Genomic DNA, 14,731 nt, shown 5'->3' on the forward strand with positions numbered 1-14,731 from the left:
AAAATGGCTTTGGGAGAGATACAGGAGAAACTTCCTCTGCAAGAGGAAAAGCCAAACAAAAAGCCCATGGTACTAAGCTTGTTTGTGCAGGAAATTCAAATGATCTCTATTTCACTCAGGTCAGCTCTCAAGAGTGTACCGGAAAACTGATAATTTACTAAAGGATTTCCTTTTGGATTTCTAGTGACATGTTTGGTTACCACAGCACTACTGTTTTCACCTGATGAACACTTTAAGGCTGGACATGACATTTTAGGGAGCTGGTGTTGGGGTTTTTTGTGTGTGTATGTTTTGTTTTGAATGCTGAAGAAATATGGTGAGGGCTGGTGTGTTGGTTAAACTGACTTTTGTAGAAACACTGCTAGAAATATGTTTATGAACTGTTTATGAAAGTATCCAAAGAGTAGTGCACCAAAACAACTATACTGAAAGTTTTGTGGGAAAAACAAACTTTATATTCTTTCCAATGATGTTTAATATTTCTTCACAAAAAGTTACTTGCTCTGAGCACAGCTCTCTGGAGCCTGGAAGCCTTCTTTCCTCCATGAAAGAAATAGTATTTCATTTTGAAGGTTACTGCGTTTATACCAGATGAGTTTTGAACACAAAAATTACTGCATTATCTACTAACATACTTTATTGTGTACTTGTAAAACAGAGATGAACAGCATATCTTACAAGCATTCTGAAAGCAGATTTTATTTCAATTAGGAAATCTTTCTGATGTTTTGTAGCAAACTTGTTTAAGATTAATTTGGATGAATCTTAATGGATTAATTAATTTATTAGTGCCTTCTCTTTTTGCATTTTGGTACAGGAATCAGGAACTTAAAGACCTGGGAGAACTTGCTCCTCACTGGGACAACATGCGCAAAAGTGTAATTGCTCACTGTGATCAGATGTTGAGCATGTACCAGGACACTCTTGCAGAGCTTGGGAAGCATACAGGTAGGAATCTGTGATTTTATCTGGAAAATTTAAGAACTTACTAGATTGTTAGCCACAAAATACTTGCATATTCAGCAGGAATAAAATACATGAAAATCTTAGAATCAAAGGATGGTTTGGATTGGAAGGGACCTTAAAGATTATCAAGTTCTAACCCACCTGCCACAGGCAGGGACACCTTCCTCCAGACCAGGTTACTCACACTCCCATCCAGCCTGGCCTTGAATACTTCCAGCAATGGGGCATCCACAGCTACTCTGGGCAACCTGTTCCAGTGTCTCACCCTCCCCTCACATTAAAGAATTTCTTCCTAATGTCTAATCCAAATCTCCCCGCTTTCAGTTGGAATCCATCCCCCCTTGTCCTGTCATCACGTGATCTTGTAAATAGTCCTGCTCCAGCTTTCTTGTAAGCTCCCTCCATGTACTGAAAGGTTGCAATTATGTCAGCCTGAAATCTCTTTTCCAAGTTGAACTATTCCAATAAGCATCTCTGTGACCTCCTCTGGACTCACTCCAACAGGTCCATGTCCCTCCTGTGCTGGGAGCCCAGAGCTGGATATAGAGACGCTTGGTCAGAGAAAAAGTGAAGTCTGATTTTAGTGTATGAAGAAAAACCAGTCTCTAACTGAAAGTAAGCTTTTTGAAAGCAGTTGGTCTACTGCTTAAATACTTGCTGGGGGAAAAAAGCTCATGTGTTGCACTAAATGTTGTATAATTATTTCCATTTTGTTTGCAGAAGTGACATTTCTTGTATTTATGATTGTTTGCCATCATCAGAATATCCCAGTTCCAATTTTGGCAGCTACTGTCTAACCTAGTATGACACTTCCTGTGATTCTGTTTCAAATAAAATATATATGTGTTTTCAATCTTTGGCTAATTAATCTTGAAAGCACTCCATAAAGTATCATAAACAAGCCAATAAATATAGATAATGGCGGATCCAATGTAATAATTATAACAAACAAACAAATAATTATAACAAACAAAATATTGAAAGGATGTTTTGAGATTTAAAAAAATAGACAATATAATCTGTTAAACATAAACCCTGCAAAACCTGTATTGTGCAAAGTGACTTTCTAAAGGGTTTATAATGTCAAAGGACCCATCTTAATTGGGTCTCGAGAGAAATAATGTGGTCCTGGGAAACTGAGATTTTTCCAGGAGGAGTGAGTCAGCATATGTAAAAGAGAAGGGACATTTATCAGAAAACAAAGCAACCTAATAATTGTAGCAAAAATGAGAAATAATGGTGAGGTGTAAATTTTTTATTTTCTTCTCTATAAACAGTACACTTTATAACTTCAAAAAACAAGATTGTAATCTTTGATTAGAAAAGCGAGCCAAACATAGAATTGACTTAATACTGTAGTTGCACAAATAGTTATGTTGGGAGCACACTGTAGCTGCTTGAAATTCAAGTACTTCTGAAGTAGAAATTGCTAAGATTAGGGATGTGAGCACAATTTTAATTCAGACTTTTCAGGTCAACGTATTTCAAAGCATGCCAAAAACCATTTTGCTTTTCAGTTTAGCCAGTGCAGTTATCTTTCTTCATCTTAGAATATTGCCTAAATTTGTGTTGAATTGTTCAGAAGGGCAGATAGCACCTGGAAATAAAATTTCTCCAAAATCTGCTCATGCTTCCCCAACACAATCTCATATTAGGCTTTTTGAGTGGTACTCACTTCAACTCAGCCAGGCTATTTGTGGAATTTAGTGGAGAAGGCTGGTAGGAGACCACTTAATTTCTTTTTGAAATCAAGAGATTGCTGTGGAAGTATGAAGGAGTATTAGTGTTAGACAGCAATTTTGGTTTACCAGCATATTTATTGAAAATGGATGTTTAAGAAAGTGAAGACTATTTCAGATTTGAGTTGTTTTGGCAAACACTTTTATCCTCAGTAATGTGAGAATTTTAGAGAATGTAAAGCATTTTATTGTAAGGAAACACACCAGGAAGATATAAGGGTTAGGAAACAAAAACCCCAGTAATTTCAGGTAAATCTAAAGCACAGAGTTGGTGATATTGGGAGAGAGTGGAACTTTGAAAATCATTTATTTGTTTCAGTTGGACCTGAAATCATTCTCAAATGATATCTGCTACCCCCCCAATTTACTTTTTTTTGGTTTCAGTCATCAAACAGAAAAATCTATTATTCATCCAGCCCTGGAAGGGGGAAAAAAGACAGTCAAGGCTAAGGCAATTGAATATTGTTCTCAAAAACTGGACACTATCCCTGCCTCTGTCACAAAGTTCCTATGTGGGCAAGTCAGTCTTGAGAAGTGGTTAGTGTGTTCTTTTATGGAAGCCTGGCACTAGACTCAAGTTGTTTTGCAGAAGTGCTTGGTACTTATGGATGCAATTCAGCCCAGTGGGAGCTGTGCTTCCAAAATGGAATGTGATGTTGCGTTATAATGAGTGTTTGCAGGACAAGTTCTTCCATATCTTATACTGATGCATTGTTTTTTAAATGTTTATTCTCTGACATTAGGATGGGTGAAATTGTAACTCAAGCAATTAAAATTATTTTATCAAAATTTGTAAAGTCCTTACAGGCTGTTAATATGTATATAGCAGACAAATTTGAGGAAATTAATAACCTTGACTTTGAGGGAGGTTTGAGCAACATGTTAAAATCCTGAATAAATATGGAAATAAAAGTTGGAAACAAGATATTGAGTCACTGCTTTTAAATGGAGCAGCAAAGACCCTGAACATTCAATGAAGTGGTAAAAGCTCATACATGATATATTATTGAGGCCCATTTCACAGTTCTTCAGGTGGATGTCAGATGAAAGTTGCATCTATATTCTGGTATTTCCTAACTTTAAAGAGTTTGATCTTACAACAATAATAACAAGAAGTGTTTTAATTGAGGGAATGAAAATTTTTTTTTAGTTCTTAAATGAAACTGAAGAAGTTACTTAGAAACAGACTATACTTAAAGTTAGTTTTATTGTATGGATGCCATTGGTAAATGCAGATTGAGATGTTAATTCTACTGCATGGATCTCACACCTGAGGAAATCTAGTGACTGATAGCAGCTGGGTGGTCCTTATCCAGTAATTTTCTAGCACTGGTTGGGAAGGGATACCTGCTTCAGAGGTCTTCCCTGAAAAAAGGAAGACCACAATTCAGAAATGCTGCATATATTGTGCTTCTGCTCGGGGCAGAAGTGTACTCTTGAGAGCAGGATCTTCTCCCTCCTTCTCTTCTTTCACCTGTCCTTTTAATCTGCTGTCATCTTATGCTCCCTTTGTTCAGCCAGTGTCTTCTTGTCTCAAGTCCACCTATCAATCCTTAAGCTTTGAACTTGGTCTCAGCTAAATTCTCAAATAATCTTCCCACCTTCTGTTTTGTTTCCAAATTACTTACAGTCTCCTTCCCTGCACTATCTCATTTCTTTTCTGATAGTTTGAGTTTCCTTTACTATGCCCCTAATTGCCAGTGTTTTTCAGATGCATCATCCCCAGCTCCTGATTTCAATATGCATCATGGGGTTTCCTGTCTAATCTAAAATTTTGACTCCTGTGAATTTCTTTTCTTCCTGGCTTTGCTCTTCATCTGTATTAAATTATTATTTTAAGTTCCTAAGCTTAGGGAGCAGCCTAAGCAAGCTTGGCTGGTCTGGAGCATCATTGGTGCCCTCTGGCAGAGTGGTTTATATTGGGAGGCTCAGTGCTTAGTCCTGCTAGAAACTATGGCAGTTTCAACAGATAAACACTAGCAAGTCTTGACTGAACAAGCAAAAAACAATTTAAAATATTTCCTTTACCTTTTTGTGTGTTTGCTTCAAAAAAAAAAAGGCTGCACTTTGGCAAAATTTATTTTAAAATTCTATCTGAGAGAAATTTTAATTTTAATAATTAATAGTTGGCAAAATGATAGGGTGTTGAAAAAGTGGCCTAGGTAAACGTTGGGCTGCCTGAATTAGAAGACAAGGCCACCTCTCTTTCCTAATCTGCGCCCTTTTATTTTATACAGATTCTGTATCAAATATCTTCAGGTAAATTATATTTTCATTCTGTTGGACTTTAATTATATCCCTTTACACTATCATAAAACTACTCAAAATCTAATGTTTTGGAAATATGCAGCCGTATTCTTTTTTTGTTTGTTTGTTTATTTTTCCAAGGCATCATGCCTCCTGTGAACAAATATATAGCTTTCCTTAAGATAGTTTGTGTTTCTTTATTTGACCTTTCTAGGAAGAACACATAGCCTATTCAATATAATACTTTTCTTTGAAGAAAAAATCTCACTTGGAGAAATGCAGTGCCATCATAGTTCTGTAATCTTGAGGTTTTAGCACAGAATAAACATAATGGGCATTTACTGCTACATTGTCTCCAGCAGACTACAGACTGATTTCAGACAGCAGGGAAAAGTATCTATCTCCTAGAATAAAAAAATTAGATTGCTCTGTGAATTAAATGCTGGTTTGTTGCTTCCAGTATGGGTACATGCTGAGACTCAGTTAGTGAACATTTCATGTTGTAATATATAATTACTCATTGAAGGTAAATTAAAGACTATTACTCACATACAAGTATTGTCCTCGCTTTAAAAGGAATACAAAAACATCTGGGTGCTTAAGACAATAATTCTTTAAACTTTTGTTTTTCAGGTTCTTCCTTTAAGTCAAGCTGTAGCAAAGGAGAAAAAACACTAGAATTCATCCCAATAAATCTTCATCTGCAAAGAATGCATGTGCATAGTCCTCAATTGAAAGGTAAAGAAATTTCCCAAGTATGCCAAAGTATGCTTTGAAATACAGTTTCACTGAAATTTAGAAATCACATCCAAAGTCAAAGCTCTACAAGGAATTTCCCTGCCTCATCTTCTGATGCCACAAGTTGTGGACATTTACCACACATCTTGGAAAACTAAGGGCCGGTTAACTAAATTTCTTCTAAGTTCCTTTCTAAAAATAGATTCCAGGGATGTGAATCATTTTGTTCCTATGACACTTCAAGCAAATAAGTAAATGCAGAATATATGCTCACTGTAATGTATTGGTAACCTATGCATGGTTAAAAATACTCTGTTGTAGCAGTGGAGAATACTGTCATGATTCGTAGTGACACACTGCACAATGCTCAGTAAGACTCATGTCCTTCTCAGGCACCCACTTAATTTTTCATTGTGATCCATAATGCTGTAAAGGCCAGACTTAATGCTCTTGGTTTAAGGTGGTTTTTCTTCTCCCCCCCCTCCAACCCCATCCCTGTCAGTTTGCCACCAGAGATAGTGATAGAGCATAATGCAGTACTTTTTCTCCCAGAGGTTGCTGGGAGGAGTTCACCAGCCCAAGTGACAGGAGTTACACAGTTCCATAAAGGACAGTATTACTTCTAAACCTAATTTATCCTATTTCTTAGGAAGTTGTAATGAGCCCGACACTGCTTGGTTCTAAATCAGTTTATTCTAAATCAGCTTGGTTCTAAATCAGCAGTGCTACTCTGTCATGCCCACCTACCCCATGTAAATATTTGCTCAGTGTTAAGTGAAAATACCTCACTGATTATGCTGAAAATACTGCAAACTTCCAACATCTCTTGGAAAGGGGGATAACTTTCTGTAACATCATCTGTGGTTCTTTTTAACACAGAATTCTGTTGTTGCCACTTGCATATGATTTTAGCAGCTTCCTTTACAGATCAAAGATTATACTGCTACATATATAAGACCAAATCATGGCACAGTGAATAATTTGTTGATAAATTGAGATCTGTTAAATTTGCTGTCACTACAAACAAACACAGAAATTGCATTCTGTAAGGTTTTTGCCTTATTAATACACTCTGCATCTAAGATTGTAAAACAGTAAGTACAAATAGTGGTAAAACTCCTGCTTTATACTGTATGAGGCTGACACAGGGGCTTCCAATTATCTGTTGGATACTGGTTGGTTCAATATTTTGTTATTTCTTTTACTAAAAAACTGTGCCTCCAAATATTCGAACAAGATGGGGATTTATAGTGACATAATGTGATAGCTCAGATTTTAATTTAATGTTTTCAAGTTAATTAATTAACTCAAAAGGATTTTTAGGTTTGTAATGGTGGCCAGAAGTTTAACATTGTCTTTTCAAGAAAGCCTCTTTGTAAACAGGACACTGTATGTCTATTTGCTAAATAAAAAGAAAAGTGGAATGAAATGTGTGACTTACTTAAGCACCCACAACTTTTATAGTACTGGATGTTTGTCTTGCTTTTTTATGAATTTTCTCCCTTCTTCTCCAAAACCATTTTGCTTGGGGCACATGGTTAATCGATAATCAAAAAGGATACAGAAAGAGATAAATGTTAGAATTGTTCTACTTGTCTTCTAAATTTGGGTCTTCAAATTGTAAAACTCTGCCTAGATTACTTAACTAATGTCCACTGTGTCTTGTATTATATACAGTCTAAACAGTTTCTAGCAATTGGTAATCAATCTGGAATAGGCAGCACTTTCATATTAAGTTGGTCTTTCTCACCTCATGCTTTGCTTGGCATATATCAAGGGACACCTGGAATATAACCCGGAGAATGACATTGGAAGGGGAGAATAAGAATTCATAGAGGTGGCATTTAAACAAGTTAATGATCCATAGAGATGTCATTAACCCTTACACTATCAGATATCTTAATTTCAGGAATGCAAGATAGGTTTTAATCCCATCTATTGTATATACACATTGGAATGTGGGCTTTTTGTGTTTGACATGTATAATAATAGGTTTACTTTTCTGAACTTTTATTTGGGTTGTTATTGGGTACTGAAATGGAAGACAAAGTGTGCTTAAGCTTTCAGTAGGAATCGCTTTGAGGAAAAATACTATTTTCGTATGGGTCAATGGTATCCTTATGCATTTGATAAACACCTCATTGTGCTCTGTTCATCATACTAGAGAGCTTGAATCTATATATTGACATAGCTTTGCTTTTGTTCCTGTTTACAATATGTGCTTGTTTTAAATAGATTTGGTGAACTAAAGTGATTTTTGTTTTGCATCTGGCCAGTTTAAGGCACTGACTGCCTCCTGTGGAGGAAGGCAGGTTGACTCAAAATTGGGATTGAGCTGTTCTTGACAAGATACAACTCCTGTGGTGCTCTGCTGCGTTTTAAGCTGTCTTCACTGCAGAGGGGTGTCAGCAGTAGCCTGCTCTTGCTTGATGGTTATGAGTTACTGGAGCACTCCTGCAGCAGTGCACTGATGCTGACACTGCATGTCCTTCACAAGGAGCTCCACTGATGTGTAAGTAGAGCACATCACAAGGCATTCCTCCCAAGCCGTGCAGCACCCTCTGCTGCACTGTGCTCTGGAAAATGGGAGTAAGATTGCCCTGTGCCCATCACCAGGCGTGGATGTTTGCTCCTCATCCTTTGCCATCCTTACTTTCCCATGTAGGTTGTGTGAGGCAGATGCTCAGCTGTGCTGGCTGTGTTTCTGTCTCAGACAGCTGTTCCTCAACCATGCTGAGAAGAGACCACAGGCTGAATAGAGGCTTTCTTCTGGATAAATCCCCCCGCCTCCCAAAGTAACTATAAACAGGGTCATGTCTATTTTTAAAACAGTCAGAAGCGGGTTTAGTCTTTTAAATGTTTTCCTGTTGTTTCATGAGTTATCTCTAAACATATTCAGAACCCTGATGAGTTCATCTCTCATCTTGATTTCAAGCCACTGCTGTTTTAAGCAATAGAACTCCTTATTGTCAAGTGTCAGTGGAATTCTAATAGCCAAAGAATATGTATTATGGATAAATCTATATTAAGACCTAAAAGAATGGGCTATTTAAGAATCTTGAAGCTCACCTTAGGCTAATGAAATTATGTCACTTCTCCTTTTAAGTGGATATTGAAGAGTCACCAACTCATTAGAGCTCAAATCAATTTGAGCAAATATGTTCTGAGATTCAGCTCAGGAAGTAAAGCATAGTTCATTAACTGTGAGTCATTTGTACAGTGTTCATGCTTCTGGGGATATTTATCATCAGAATGCAAGTTCTATTTTAGGAGAGGTCTAGATTTTAATTTACATGGGAAACTTCTTTGATGAATAAAACAGTTCTTAAAAAACATCTTGTAATGTTTCCTTTAGAAATACATTTTAAGGATGAGGAATTCTGAACTGCATTTTTATACCTCCAGTAAGTTCAGGTACAAAAACAGGTACTTACTGTAAATGTAAATTTAAACTTAGAAGAAATAGTTATGTGGTGTGGGATGTAATTAAATCTTTATCTCTACACTGACAGTCAATCACAAGCTCTTCGAAAAATGATGTTTCACCTCCAGTTCTGTAAGCATATTTCCACACAAAAAGTTCATCCCCTATGTCATAAGGCATCAGGTATATACAGAAGGAGACAACAGATTGTTTTCTCAGCAAGCATTTCATTAGTATGAATTATTTCCTATTCTGGTAGCTTCTCAGCTGAGAACAACTGACTTTTTATGTGTTTATAAATATATATAAAAAGTGTATATCATAGAGCAGGGCTCACCAATTTAGCGTTAAACACCATTATATCTGAAAGTACAGTAGCTTTACATCTAAACAAATTCAAACTAGAAAAGGAATGGGGATTTTTACTAGTCCAATTGACTTCTCTGGGAATGCAGTGAATTTATTGTCACTTGAAATCTTTAAATCAAGATTAGATGCCTAAACAAAGAGATGCCTTCACTCAACCAATAGACAAGCTTGATGCAGGAATTATTAGCTGTAATTCTGTAGTCTCTATTATTCAGTCAGACTATTCCATCATAATGGTCTCTTTTGACTCTAAAAATGCTTGAATCTGTGCATCTCAACATGACTACAAGTTAAATAATGAAAGGGGCAATAAAATGAAATACACAATGGGCCAATTTACTTGGCAGCTTTGTAAACTGCAGAGCTGGAATATTGTTCTACTCAGTGGCACATAATTTAGATATAGCCATAATTCAAGTGAACTTTTTAAAGTGTGCAGGTGGCTGTATAGAAAGATTGATTAGCTCTTGAGCCTTCTTGGGACATTGATTATCAATTTTTCCCTGGAAATTATACAGACTTATCCATACTTTTTGTGGAATAGATGTCATAGTGTTGCCATGACTTAGGGATAGGAGCATTCAAATGTCTGTGTCTCTCTATTCCCATTCCAGATGCTCTGTATGATGTTATCACCGTGGGAGCCCCAGCAGCACATTTCCAAGGATTTAAGAATGGTGGTCTCCGGAAACTGCTGAGTAAATTTGAGGCAGAAAGACGAAAGTAAGTATTCTTTCCAGTAGCTGGGGAAATACCATTAAGGTTGCATTAAATTGCTGTAAGCTCACTGAATAACAAAACAGTTTATCCTGCTGAAGGAATGGAAGATTAAAATCTAGTAGGATTGAACATTGCATTCATAAAATATTTCCTTTTTTTCCCTGCTTTGATGAAAATTGAAGCACGCTCTACTTTTAGTGTCAGACTAATTTTGAATAAATGCAGGAAATTACCTCAAGCTGTGCTGGGGGATGTTCAGGTTGGGCATCAGGAAGGATTTCTTCATTAAAAGGGTTGTTGTGCATTGGAATTTGCCAGAGAAGTGGTGGAGTAATCATCCCTGGAAGTGCTCAAGAAAAGACAGGACTTGGCACTCAGAACTATGGTTTAGTTGATTTGGTGGTTGTTCCATCAAAGGTTGGACTCGATGATCTTGGAGGTCTTTTGCAGACTTAATGATTCAAAATTGTTATTTTTTTCATTGTATTTTAGGAAGCTGGAGGTATATCAGTACTTGAAAACCTGCTATTCAGAATGAGGTATCTCTTGGCAATTCTTGTGCTAAGGGGAATGTACCTGTAGACAATTTTTAAATACAGAAACAGTAACTTAAGGTAGCAGCTTTATTTCTGACAGGCCTGGGTGTATGCTAAGATGAAAGTATTTTTATTACACTGTGAAAAAACAAACTACTCTTATTCTTCAGAAAGCCAAAATAAGAGTAATCAAAATTCAAGGTTTGAGTTTATTGTGGAACTCAAATGCTTTGTTCACTGTTGAACATGCATAAAAGTGTTATTTACATCTTTTCCTAAGAATTGGATGTATTTGTGTTTGTTGCCATGACTGTTCAGATTTTCAAGCAGGCACAGCTGTCACTGGCAGCACCTGTAGTTGTGGCTGCTCAGTGCTTCAACTGATGGTGATAACTGTGGTGTAACAGCATTCCAAAGAGAATGCAGGAAGGAAGTACTCTGATCTAAATTATCATGACAGTCCACAGAGAATTAATTCCATTATAGTCAATGCTCAAAAACGTTTCATGGATAAAATATCATAAAGAGTAAAAGGAAAATTATTTAAATCTGCTATTGACTTCTAGGTTGAATAGGAGTTGGCATTAATATTAAAATCAAACAAAACCCAGCAGATCTTGTTGCTTTGAAAGCTGTATTATTGAGGGGGTCTTGCTTGCACTACACAGCTTAAAAACCCCATTAAATCTTCAAAAATCTTTCATTTCTCTGACCACCTCTGATGTTGAAACCTGCCAACAAAACATGTACATCATGTTGATCACATAAGACACATCGGTAAACTCTGTGTTAATATTCTGCTGTCAGCAAACTGGTATGGGCAGCCTTATCCCCGTCATATGAAGGCCTACAAAGTACAAGTTTTCTGCTGAAAAAAATGTCGGAAGACATTTCTTAAAGTATCTGCTCCTTTACTATCTGATTAATGTAGTTGCAATAGTGGTTTGTGGGTTTTTATCATAATAGTTTTTAACTGAAGCCGCAAGATATAAATAATAATAGACATAATCCTTTAAAGTCATATGAAATAAAGTACATTACGGTTCTCACAGTGCTCAGCTTTCAGAAAATGAACCATTTCTTACTAGCTCAGTCCTGCAGCATATCCATGCTGGCAGAGTGCGACTTCCCAAAATGGAGGACAGCTGTGAGACAAATCATTCTCTGTGATTTCTCTTCATTGGAGAAAAGAGAAAATGCCTTATTGGGAAGAGGATGTCTTCCTGGAAGAACACACATTGCAATATCTCATAGGCATCACTAGACATTGCCCATGTTTCTTAGTTGCTGGTAATAGGGGAGAGGAGAGGATGGGTGAGAACTTTGTGCAGGTTCTATCAAGGCATTTCAAGCCTATATCAAGAGCCTGCACATCACTTTACATTTGCCCTGCTGCTTAGACTTTCCTGCATCCCTCAGAAACACCTCTGTTCTGGCAATTTTTAAGGATGGGGTACAAGAAGTTTACTTTAACAGTTTCCTTAATGTTCCTGGGTTCTCCTGGAAAACCAAAAGTCTGTCTTCAGGATAATATAACTATGGTAGCTATGCTACTCTCCTGTCAGACTCTTCCTAAAAAATGAGCCTGAATCAGTCTAGGAAACTGAAGTTTGAGCACTGAAAACAGTGCACTGTACTTTTCAGCTAATCACTTGCCAGAGCTGGGGAAATGGTCATTTGTGTATGAGCTTCTACAAAGCAGAAAGGAGGAAGCCTCCAAAATTCATCTTTCCTGCTATCTTTGAGAGCAGCTTGGAGAAAACTCCATGTTTTGGTTTTTCAAGTTCAAGAACTTGTGTGAATTGAAAGACAGGAATAAGCAAGCTCTCAAAACAATCTCACTTAAGGAATATTCAGTAGGGGGTTTGCTTTAAATAAATATATGAAAGAACCATTCTCAATCTTAAAATGGACAAATTTATTTTGCTGTGGTGACAACAGTATTATTTTGCATGCACCTGTTAATTAAGCTGCATAAAGATGCTTTGAGGACACATTGTGTCCCCAGGGGCACCTTTTGCCCTTTAAATTTCCTGCTTTACAATGGGGCTAGATTTTCTGAAGATTTTGTTGAAGGAAGAAGTGACACCTTGCGATATCAGTCAGAATATTGAACTAACAGAAAAAAATGTGGATTCAGCAGCCATTTTCTCTAGTCTGACTGAGCTGAAGACCTAGCACAAGATGTGGGAAGAGATTAGTTCTCAGCCAATCCTAGTAGCTTTCAAGATGTGACAGAATTGCCTTGCATGTCTTTGACCTTCAGTCTGATTATTAGAACAGTTTATCAAAATATTGAGCAGTGTCAGCATATCGTCAGATATTTCTTGCTCGATCTTAGACTTGTGGAATTAGTAGACATAGAGGAACGGTTATCTGGTAGCATTTGCAGTTGCAAAACAAAAACAAGACTGAGACATATGTTTTGTGAAAGTTTGTCAAGCAGAAGAATGTGGAAAATGTGTATCTGAAGATAGTTCTGGCATGTTTTCTATTACACAGAATATGCATCTTTGTGCAGACACAAAGGGAAAGTCCTGTATAATAATATTTACAAAAATGCAAAGTTTTTGCAATTCTTCTCTCATTTATTACCATCAGGAATGTCATATCCAATTTTTTTTAAAGGCACATTAAAAAAAAAAAGGGGTCTGAAATAAGAGCAAGAAAGGCTTTTCTTCTTTTCTTTTGGGTGAAAAATATAGTATTTTCTGGTATGTGATCTGAAACCCATTCCACTGCATACTATTCCTCATCTGTACCAAAGAGAGAAATCAAAAGACCTTCCCCTATAAACATCAGTCATGTCTATGAGGCATGGCTCTAGTATGTCTGTCCTTTTAGTAACAAGTAGTGAATTTCATAACATGAGTAAGAACAATTGATACTTTTTAAAATTTTTGTTTAGGCATGATAGCATTTACATTAAAATAAACTAAATAGGAATATTAATTTATGGTAATTAATTGCAGAATATTGATTCTTTGTGTATGATATACATTTATTTTAGAATATTTTTCATCATTCTGCATTGGTATGTTCTTTTAATTCTTTCTTTTCCTATATCTGCATAAAAGAAAAGTCAGGCAGTTGTTCCAATACAGTCTCTTTTAGCTTGATAGTATAGATTATTTCTTCTTCTGGCAAATGGAAGGGCTTGTCTTCTCATCAGTCTAGATGGCACAACAAATTATTGTTTTTAGAGCTCAGCCATGCAGAAACATTTAAATCAGACATTCTCTAAGTTATATAGTGCCTCACTGCTTGAAGTGCTCATAAATCACTTTCAAGATACACAAAGGACCTTTTTTTCTTATTTAAAATCTAATTCAATCATCTCTGTTTTAACCTAAATACATAGACTTATGATTGCAAATGTTTAATGCCCCAACTCTAATCATCAAGAAAAAGAGGTGCATACAAGCTGCATTAGGTGCTGTGACTCACTGTGGATTTGTACATAATTTCTAGCAAGCTGTTTGGAAATGATCCTGCTTTAAATTTGCAAAATGTTTAAATTGGAGCATTACTGAGAAAGATTTTCTGTTAGGTTTTTTTCCCCAAAGCTATACTAATTTAATTAATTTAATTTGGTTTTGAACAGGCTAAAAGGACTATTTCTGTTTGAGGCCTAGATTTTTAGTAAAGATATGAGGTGTGCTTCTTCAGTAAGGTAACTGTTTGGTGAGCAGAGATTTTATTAATGTTGCAATATTCTGTGTTCCTATTGCCTGAATTTTGTAGCCTTCCACCTATTTCTGTTCTCAGAGGAATCAAAAATGGTACCATTTCACAGAAAGTCCCAGAGATATAGAAATAATAAAGATCTGTGTTTGATCTAATTGTAATCTTCTCAAAGGAAATGCCTGCCATGCCTAACAATTTTCATGTTATCTTTGCTCACTTTACCCTATTTCTTGCATGTATAGATGTGTGTGAGGAAGAGAGATTGGACTTCATTGAGGTAGGAATGAAGGAAAATAGAGAAGCAG

The 14,731-nt window shown here is 36.5% G+C and overlaps 1 protein-coding gene across 2 annotated transcripts in view; it reads left to right on the forward strand.

The window, feature by feature from the left end:
- Positions 1 to 14,731, forward strand: part of INPP4B (inositol polyphosphate-4-phosphatase type II B) — a 184,877-nt gene that overhangs the window by 96,693 nt on the left and 73,453 nt on the right. For both annotated transcript variants that reach the window (XM_084203766.1, XM_084203767.1), the window contains exons 10-12: positions 818 to 948; positions 5,586 to 5,690; positions 10,098 to 10,206. In XM_084203766.1, coding sequence (XP_084059892.1) covers positions 818 to 948; positions 5,586 to 5,690; positions 10,098 to 10,206 — 345 coding nt within the window. The remainder of the gene's footprint in view (positions 1 to 817; positions 949 to 5,585; positions 5,691 to 10,097; positions 10,207 to 14,731) is intronic.

This window comes from Fringilla coelebs, assembly GCF_963513975.1.
Source record: "Fringilla coelebs genome assembly, chromosome: 4".
Taxonomy (NCBI): Eukaryota; Metazoa; Chordata; class Aves; order Passeriformes; family Fringillidae; genus Fringilla; species Fringilla coelebs.